Source organism: Morus notabilis, unplaced genomic scaffold, assembly GCF_000414095.1.
Source record: "Morus notabilis unplaced genomic scaffold, ASM41409v2 Scaffold1483, whole genome shotgun sequence".
In the NCBI taxonomy this organism is placed as follows: Eukaryota; Viridiplantae; Streptophyta; class Magnoliopsida; order Rosales; family Moraceae; genus Morus; species Morus notabilis.
In genome coordinates, this window is record NW_010360436.1 from 40076 (window position 1) to 49830 (window position 9755).

Consider the following 9755-nt stretch of genomic DNA (forward strand, 5'->3'; position numbering starts at 1 on the left):
ATATATATATATATATGGCCCGTTTGGTTCATCAGTTTGAACATAAAGTTTGAACTTTGAACAGAAATTCAAATTTGTTCAAATTGTTGTGAGAGAAAACATTGTAGCAAAAAAAAAGAAAAAGGTTTGAACCAAAATTTTGTGGTACAAACCTAGAAACAAACAAATCCTAGAAACCAGTAGATAGTTTCAAGACACCATAATATCAAAAGGGCAAAGTGGTAAATCATGCCACCATGATCTTTACGAGATCTGGCTTTTAGAAAAATTTAAAAGTGTATTGCCACCACCAGCTCATTGATAGAGAATGTCTAGCATGTCAAAACTTTAAGGACTTCAATGCAAGAAACCGTACCTGCTCTGTCTTTGGAAGTGAGACACATGACGAGTATGTCAAACCTTGGGACCTTGGTCAAGTTCTCCAGAAAAGTTACAGTTAGATCCATTTCTTCGCTGTCAGCCCGGAAAAAAAAAAAAAAAGAAGAATGAAGGTTAAAGGAAAGTCAAGGCTATCAAGCATTCTAGGAATGAACTTCACTTACATGAAAAAAGTTGCAATACACTTGACAATGTCAACTAGAATTGGAACGGTCAAAGAATTCTTGAATATCTGAGGTAAAGCTCCTGGAGATACAGTCTAACAAAGAAACCACAATAATTTTATGAGTATAAAACTATAAATGAAATGAAAAAAGGGTGGACAATTAGATGATCTAGAGTTCCTAATAATTGGTGAACATGTAATTAAAAGATAGTGGACAAATATAAAGCCTTTCTATGGCTGTGGCATAAACAAGTCAGTTCATCACAATGTCAGCCTATCAACTGTGCTGCGAGAAACTCGATCTAAGGAAATATTTGGAAGTCATCGAGGAAGAAGAGTATTGCATCTTGGCAATATATATCTTTACAATATACTCCAATAAATTTTAAAAAAAAATTCAAAAACCAAATCACAATTAACTCTTTTGCATACCTTCAGTAGACTAGCCTGTAAAGCACGATCACCAGAAAGTCCTCGCCAAGAAACCTCAAACTGATAAGCTGAAGTTGGTGATCTGATGTTTTTTGCAGTTCCATTCATAGCTCGGGATGCAGCTCGGGATGCGAGCTCTTGCACTGATGCCTTTGGCTCTTGCTTTTTAGCTGTTTGCTTTATCTGCCAGAGAAAGAGAGAGAGCGTGAGTGACTGATTGAAAGTCTATTGATGGTATAGCATGGAAATATTTGGAGATGAAGAAATAGCATCAGTTGAGATAGGTTGACGTTATAACACCATCACAAACTAGAAGCATTTAAGACATAACGAGAAACAAATTTTGAGCAGAAGGGGAAAAAATTAAACTGTTGATACCTTTGTGTAATCTTGAGCTACAGCTGCTTCAGTCTTTTGAGTAGCACTTTCAACAGGCTGGATCCCATTATTCTGCACTTTGGTATCTTTCTTTTCTGCTTTCTGCATTTTTTGTACGGTATTTTCCAGTGCTACAGAAGCCTTCTGAAGAATTACCTGAAAAAAGATAAAATATAGTCATGATTTCACTGTTCTTAATTTCTCCCCTTATTTTCTGATAAACCTCCAAAAAGAAATAAGTACATAATTAAATTTAAAAAAAAAAAAAGCAAAGGATAGTAATTTCAACTGAAACCCTATAATATTTAGCCATCACTAAACAATACATAGAATTACAAGACCTATAAACCCCACATATGAAGACTGACAGGACATGCTATTACGGGATCAATTCTTTAGAAAAGGACATAATGACTATATATTAAGTTGCAATCTTTAAACAAGAGACAGATACCGATTCCAAGGTCAATCATCACTGAACGATGAAATAAAGAATAGATAAGTAGTAAGCACAATAACAGACTACCAGAAGCCTATTAAGCTAAATATTTTGTTACGTGATCTTACAATCGCTGGTCTTTAGTTGAACAGAGGGAAGGTGAAATGGAAACTTAGCTATTCCACCACTCGAAAGCTTCATTTGGGTCTGATAGAAGGAGAAATTTACCCACCCAAATATAACGGCTATACTTAAAAAGTCAAGAAATACAAATTGCATACCACAACTAAATGGTACATGCTTTCTAAAGTGAAAAGAAAATGAAAGTTGAAGTTGAACTATGGGAACTAGTACCAAAATTTGCTTTCTTTTGCATACAGTAAGATAGTAGACACTCAAGAAAATAAAACGTTCAACAAAAACATTATGCTAGAAGCAACCACAATTTACCACGATGATTTGATCTTCAAGAAGATTATAAGAAAACAATAGAAGCAACATCTGTAATTGATGATTCTTAGAAGTACTCTATTTGTTTTTGCTGAGGATTCCTCATCCTCTTCCCTTGTAATTGATTATTATATTGATGATTATCAATGAAAGGCTTTTCTCATTAAAAAAAAAAAAAGAAAAAAAAGAAGCAACATCTGAAAATGAAAATATACTTACTTTCTCGCACAAAGATTTGGCCTCAGAATACTGTTTCTTGATTTCTTGGTTGTTAGGCTCCAACCGCAAGGCAAACTCGGCATCTGCGGTTAGCTATATTAATTACATCAGAGATCAAGATTACAGTGATATACCAGTGTTCTATATCATATATCAATATCAGGAACCAAAACCCAGTTTAGCTGTCACATACCTTCAATGCATTCTTTAAGTTTTCCAAGTTCTTTTCTAGCTGTTGCTCGTCTAGAATATGCCTTGATGTAACGGTCATCCATGTTCAAGGCCTCTGTACAGTCACCCTCAGCCTCTTGAAATCTAATCAACAAAATTGATTTGCAAAAGAATATTAGGTAAGGAAGGAGCTTAGGAAACACACACACACAAAATAAATAAATATATATATAAAGGACGTAAAGCCTTACTCTCACTTGTATATCCTCACTGTTGATGATTTTTTTCTTCCATTTTTTTTGGGGTTAACAAGTAAACATAATAACCATAATATAAGACCACTATCATTTTGGAATGAAAAGTTTGTCCTAAATTTATAAATTCCGTACACTTTGTGTTCATCTGTTTCATAAGTTTGAACCAAAAAGTTCAAACCTCTATTGCTATAGTGTTTGGCCATTAACACAGTCACTATATAAAATTTGTTAGCAAACCATAGTGTTTGGAACAAAACTTGCCTTTTTAGTTTAAGATATGCCATTGCCCTATTTGCATAAGCTACTGCAGTTGATGACAAGGCGATGCTTCTGGAATAACAGTCAATAGCTTCCTTAAACTTCTTCTGCTTAAAATACTCATTGCCCTGAAAGTCAAGATATCAACAGAGAAATTAACATTTAAGTTGAGCAACAGATAAAATTTTGAGATAGTATCGAATAATGGCAAAAACTCCTACCAATTCCTTCTCTGAAGCTGCATCCGTGTAACTGTCTTCGGAAATTGAACTACTTGACACTTGATTAATTGCGTCATATTTTCTAGAGTAGTCATACGGCATTGAGCTACTTAAATATTCAAACGTCGATGATTTTCCTGCTGCTTTCCTGTCTTTGCCAGCTTCTCCAATCTTCTTGGAAGATGAAACCTTTACAAAGTTACAGGCAAGATTATGCAGATAATCTTACTAACACTAATTCATTGGCTATATGAATTCACGGTATAGGCCAAATACTAATTATGCTTGAGTTATTCCACACCCACTAATTACAACTTCTACAATCTACGTATTTGGTTTTAACTCCCATTCGAAGAGATGGAAAGTTAAAAAAAAAAAAAAATTGAAAAAAGGAAAAACTTTCACCATTCATACACGTATCAAAATCTAGAAGAAAGGGGGAAAAAAAGAAGAAGAAAAGATACATAAAACCTTAGAACCTATGAATAGAACCGAACAAAGTGCCAAAATGTCACTAAATGCATAAATTTCCTAAACCACATAAAACTACAACAACAATTGGGTACTAAAATATCGGTAAAATTATAAAGTGGGTTTAACAAAATTTACCGATATTCCCTTGTCGGAAGCTTGAGCTTTCATTTTCTTGTCCTTGTCCTTGTCTTCGAGGGAAAATTCCCAATCCTGCAAATCATTCAAAAACCCCTGGAAAGCCTGGGAGAAGCGGACGAACAAAAAAGGCATCCAATTCAAAATCAATAACCTAATCCCACTCAAAAAAAAAAAAGAAAAAACAAACAAACAAACGTCGCCTCAATATCATCAATGTTCTTAGCGTACTACATTACTAACAATAAAATAACCCAACAATCTGCGACCGCGTCAGTTTTTCAGCTGTCGGTTTCATTTTCTTCGTCAAATTGTTTTCTTTCTTCTTTTTTTTTTTTTTGTCCTTAGATTTCTCAGAAACCAGACAAGTAAAGAAGAAGGCAAAGGATAGAACAGTAATACCAGAGCTTCGTCGCGACCGTGCTTGGTTGGAGCCCTAGCCATGGTAGTTGCACAGATTGTTCTGGAAGGAAGGAGGGAGAAATGAGTACTCGAGTCTATATATACGAATACTAAGGTCTCGTTAACCGAGTTTAGAATTCAAATTTTATTACAGTAAAAAGATGTCAAAAATAATCACATTAAATTTTTTTTATTATAATTTTTATTACAGTAAAAATTCTCACATAAAATCACATCTCAACTTAAATTAAAAACTCAAATTAATAAGCTAAACAGACCCTAAGAATTGTTCTGGAAAGGAGAGAGAAATGAGTACTCGAGTCTATATACGAATAGTAAGGTCCGTTTCTGAATTGAGTTTTATTACAGTAATATTATAGTAAAAATACTGTTACATTTTATTTTTTTATTACAGTTAAAAGTTTTCATAAAAAGTTATATCTTAATTTAAATTAAAAACTTAAATTAACGAATTAAACAGGTTTTAAGGTCTCATTTATTTCACTCATTTAAGTTTGAATTAAATAAGTTTTAAGGTCTCATTTATTTCACTCATTTAAGTTTAAAATTCGAGTTTTATTACAGTAAAAAACTCTTAAAAATAGTCATATTTAATTTTTTTACTAAAACAGTCACATTTAACTTTTTACTACAGTAAAAAATTTTCATATAAAGTCACATTTTAATTTAAATTAATAAACTTAAAAAGATAAAAATTTGAATCAATGAACTTAAATTAAAAATTAAAAAAATGAAGAAGAGGAATGGAAGGAGAGTGAAATATTTTATTATAAAAATTACAATTACTGTGCTCTTGCAAAACGACAACTAAGAAAGTTTTATGTTATCCTCAATGGCAGCAAACGACACTCTTATTTATCGTTTTAACTGTGAAAACCGACATGTCGTTTTTCATCTAAAGTTTATTGTCATTTTTCAATGCTAAAAACTAGGGGTGGTCATCCGATCTAAACCGCACTTTTTAGCTCAAACCAATCTGATCCACACATTGTGAATTTTTAAATTCACATCCAATCCAATCCGCAATTAGCACATCATTCAATCTAATCCAATCCAATTGCGGATTCAATTGGTTATTTTAATCAGTTATTTAGGATTTTAAAATTTTAAAGTTTTTAGATCGATTGATTTTTCTAATCAAAATCCTTTTCATTCGTTAAGCTAGATAATAAAACTAAATTATAAGTCGTAAACTAGTCTCATAATGGTCCCGCTCATGTTACACAAGCTAAAAAATCAAATTTCACACACAACGCACACACATTAGATGAGAAAAATCGATGAACTCACCATTTGAATTGATTGTTTTAATATTTCTATTTTTACTCTTAATTAATACTCTTTTTAACTAATATATGGTGTGTTTGGAACTCATTCCAAAATGATTTTATTTTTTATATGAAAATAGAAATGAAAACGTTTTCAATTTCAGACAAAAATTATTTTTGAAAATGTATTTAGTAATTTTATCAAGAGATTATTTTCAGTATTAAAAAACTCATTAATGTCTCTCTGCTTGAGAGAGGAGAAAACGAAAACAAAAAATAAAAAACGACTAAAAGTCGTTTTTCATTTCTCTCACCTTTTACACTAAACCAAAAAATCATTTTTATTTCTATTTTTTGTCTTTAATTGTGTCAAACGCCGTTTTAGAATTGTTAATTTTTTCTTTCTCAAAAAACGTGAAAAATAAAAAAAAAATTTAAACACGACATTAGTTTTTTACTAAAAGATATTAATTAAGTGTAAGAAATGAAATCTAAAACCTATATATTTTAAGAGTATTTGTCTTTTTTTCTCTTCACGCATAGTTGTTCTTAAAAAAAAAAGAAAGAAATCAAGACATAGTTCAACAGAAATCCAAACAATTCTAAAGAAATCCACGTAAAAAATATTTAGGAACTAAGACATATAAAAAAATATTAGAAAAGATTTTTTTTTAATAGATATATATTGCGGATTGGTTACTTTTTAGGTTCAATCCGCATCTAATCTGCACCTTGCGGATTGGATTGGATCGGTTTGACCAGTCCATTTGTCATTTTAGCGGATAAACGACATGCGAGCTGTCATCAAGAATAATTATTTCATTTGAGGGGAAAAAACTTTGCCCGTTTCTACTTGCTGCGGTATAAACGACGTGTCAATTGTTGCATAACTGGTTGTCTTTTTGTCACGTGTGGTTTTAATGTGTGGCGTTGGCGTTTGCTGTCATTTAATTAAGCAAACAATACGGTATACCGTGTAGGGTGCGTTTGGTAATATTTTTTTGGAGTTTAAAATTATTTTTCTAGTTATCAGAAATTAATAATGGTTATTGTGTAGAAAAATATGGGCGATAGGTGGAGCGTCGACAGGATGACACGTGACCCTACCTCCCCTCAAAAAGGTGGCCACCCTCGACGCCAGGACATCGATCATCCTCGACACAGCAAGAGTTCGACTACCCTCGACGCACGTCGACCCAATTGTGACGTTGAACTTATGCAAACAACCTTCATTAAGGTTAGAAAGGGCATAAGATCCGCGCACCTCAAACGACGAGAGAAAGATGTCTGACACCATAAAGGTGCATCTAAGAGTGGGACACGTCTGCGATACGGGCATTAATTACAAATCTTTAAACTGTCTTACAGTGGGTAGTAAGATATTACAGGGATTCGCAGAGCCGTAATGGAAGACCTAATGGCTGAGTGAACAGTCCAAAAGTGATTAGTGAGCTACGGTCTTAGCCTGAAAAGTAGGCCACTCGAGTACTTCCACCTACAAAGAAAAACCTCCCACGAAGGAAGCTTGTGCTATAAAAATGGGCAAAGCCCTATACGCCAAAGGGAGGGTTCTCGGAGAAAAGGCATGAGAAGAGAGAGCATACGTGCATGTAATTTGTAAAGAGTCCAAAATAAATAAACCATACACAAGTGGATGTAGCTCTTGATTAACAGAGTGAACCACTATAAACCTTGTGTGTCCTCTTATTCAAGTGTTGTTTTTCATGCTCACAAAACATAACAAACACTTCCTAGCATAATTTCAAATATACAACTAATTTTTGGCCGGTAACCCCACGGGATACTAAAGGGTAATCTGGTGTATTTCTATTGACGAAGTTTCACCGTCAACAATTGGCGACTCCACTGGGGACCGCACCCAGAATCTTTGGTTCATGCGTTAGTTGACATGCCTCCAAGAATAAGAGTTGAGGCCATCAACCAAGGCGGCCAGATGGAAGAAACTGCCGCACATCCGGCAAACAACAGGATGGAAGAAGATCTCCTCCGGTTAGGAACGGAGCTCCACCCCCAGACGTACTACAACCAGATCCTGTGCAGATGCAGGCCCAGCTCACTACCCTAACTAACCTGGTGCGGGGACTGATGACTGTGGTTGAGCGCTTGGACGGAAGGAACTCGATGCCGCCTCTGGAAGACGCCCCGAGGCCAATAGAAGCTGCCATGGCTGGAAACCACAACCCCGGTGACCGCCAAGAGATCCCGGGGGGAATTGGGGATAGTGAAAATCTTCGAGGTGATCCCAGGCCTCGGCCCTCCCAATCCACCAACAATCGTATAAGGGCCGCCGGACTCCGGGCTCCCGAGAACCAAGTAGCCGGAGGCTTAGGAAACCCCGAAGCGCCACCTCAAAACCTTGGCAGGAACCCTCCAGGAGATGCGGTGTCGATACAGACGGGCAGACGGGCAAGAGGTGGACCTAATGCGCAAAGGGCTGAGGTGTCGAGAGGAGCTGGCTCTGCAATTTCTACGGATGAGGCACTGGCCATTATAGAGCGCATGGGCAGCCTAGAGCAAAAACTCACGGGCGACGTCGCTGGCCTAAAGAAAAATATAGGGCGAGTGGCCGAGGTGGTGAACGTCGACATCACACCTAGTCGGACGCACGACCACCCATTTACCGAGGAAATCATGGCGCCACTCTCCCCGATAAATACAGGTCACCCTCGATCCCACCATACGACGGCCGGGGGGATCCCGATGACCACTTACAAATGTACACAGGGCACATTTTCTTGCATGGGTATGCCGAGGAGATCATGTGCCGAGCCTTCCGAAACCATTAACAGACTCTGCCCGGAGATGGTTTCGAACGCTAAAACTAAACTCCATCTCAAGCTGGGACAAGTTGAAGGAAGCATTTTCCCTCCAGTTTATGAGAGTAAAGGAATATGTCTCTCCAAAGCAGAACTTGACTACAATATACCAAAAGCCAAACGAATCATTAAAAGAATGACTTGCAAGGTATGGGGAAGCTATTGCTGCAACAACGGACATAACCGACAGGGAAGCCTTGATGGGGGCATTATCTAGCATGAAGAAAATTGCCCCCTTCAAGAGAGAGCTGAACCGGAAGCCTCCGTCCAGCTACAGAGAATTCCTTGCACGAGCGCAAGGGTACATCAACGCCGAAGAAGCAGATGTAAACGACCCTGAGCACAGGTCCAACAAAAATAAAAGGACTGAGCAAGGGCCGACGGCAGGAAAACAGGACAGGAAGAAGTGGCAAGGAGGCGGAGACAAGCAATCTGCTTCGGCGCCAAACACTCTAGAAACTAAGAAACCAAGGCAAGAGGAGAACCGTAAGCCTCGACCGTTTCAAAGGTACAACTCATACCATGAATTAATAGTAGGAGTCGAGGAAGTATTCAATCAAGTGGGTCATGGGAACTTACTGCACCGCCCCGAGCCAATGAAGTCAGATCCGAGCCGAAGGAACCAGAAGAAATATTATAGGTTCCACGGCGACGTCGGCCACCACACCAATGATTGCGCCGATCTAAAAGACGAAATAGAAAGGGTAATCCGAGAAGGCAGGCTGCAAGAGTTCAAAGCCGAGCGACAACCAAGAAACGATGGCCACGGTGGCTAAAATGACGGTCGACGTCGAGAGCAGAACCAGCGACTAGAGGATCAGGAACCCGTCGGCGTCATACGAACCGTCCTCGGCGGCCTGTATATTGGAGGAGACTTGAGGAGATCTCAGAAAGATTACGGCCACGAAGCCAGGGGGTGTACTAGGAAAGGTTCTTGAGTGTCTCCGCCATAAAAGCAACGAGGTTCGGCAGTGCTGACATAGCATTTAATGAAGACGACGCCAACGGGGTTCACTTCTCCCATAACGACGCTTTGGTGGTAGAAGCTGTAATTGGAAATCACACTGTATGCCAAATTCTGGTAGACAATGGAAGCTCGGTAGACCTCCTATACTCCGACTGCCTAGAAAAAATGGGGATCCTGAAGGAGCAGTTGGAAAAAACCTCCAGACCCTTATACGGTTTCACTGGGGATTCCGTCATCCCTCAAGGAACAATCTGACTGCCTATAACCGCAGGGGAGAAACCC

At 37.6% G+C, this 9755-nt stretch overlaps 1 protein-coding gene across 1 annotated transcript; it reads right to left on the reverse strand.

Moving 5' to 3' along the window:
* Nucleotides 1-311: 311 nt before the first annotated feature.
* LOC21387127 (RNA polymerase II-associated protein 3) lies at nt 312-4460 on the reverse strand. Its single transcript, XM_024164488.1, has 10 exons — nt 4381-4460; nt 3979-4083; nt 3370-3558; nt 3152-3276; nt 2656-2777; nt 2463-2545; nt 1355-1510; nt 977-1159; nt 543-637; nt 312-453 (listed from the first exon to the last, which is right to left on the reverse strand). Exons 1-10 carry the CDS (start codon nt 4420-4422, stop codon nt 312-314), a joined length of 1242 nt encoding a protein of 413 aa, XP_024020256.1. The 5' UTR covers nt 4423-4460.
* Between the last annotated feature and the right edge of the window lie 5295 nt (nt 4461-9755).

Coding starts and splice junctions, on each gene's coding strand:
- LOC21387127 (XM_024164488.1), bottom strand. CDS start 4,422: ATGGCTAGGGCTCCAACCAAGCACGGTCGCGACGAAGCTCTG. Junction 3,559..3,978: donor CTTCCGACAAGGGAATATCG/GTAAATTTTGTT, acceptor AACTTTGTAAAG/GTTTCATCTTCCAAGAAGAT. Junction 2,778..3,151: donor GCATATCTTAAACTAAAAAG/GCAAGTTTTGTT, acceptor TTTGTTGATTAG/ATTTCAAGAGGCTGAGGGTG.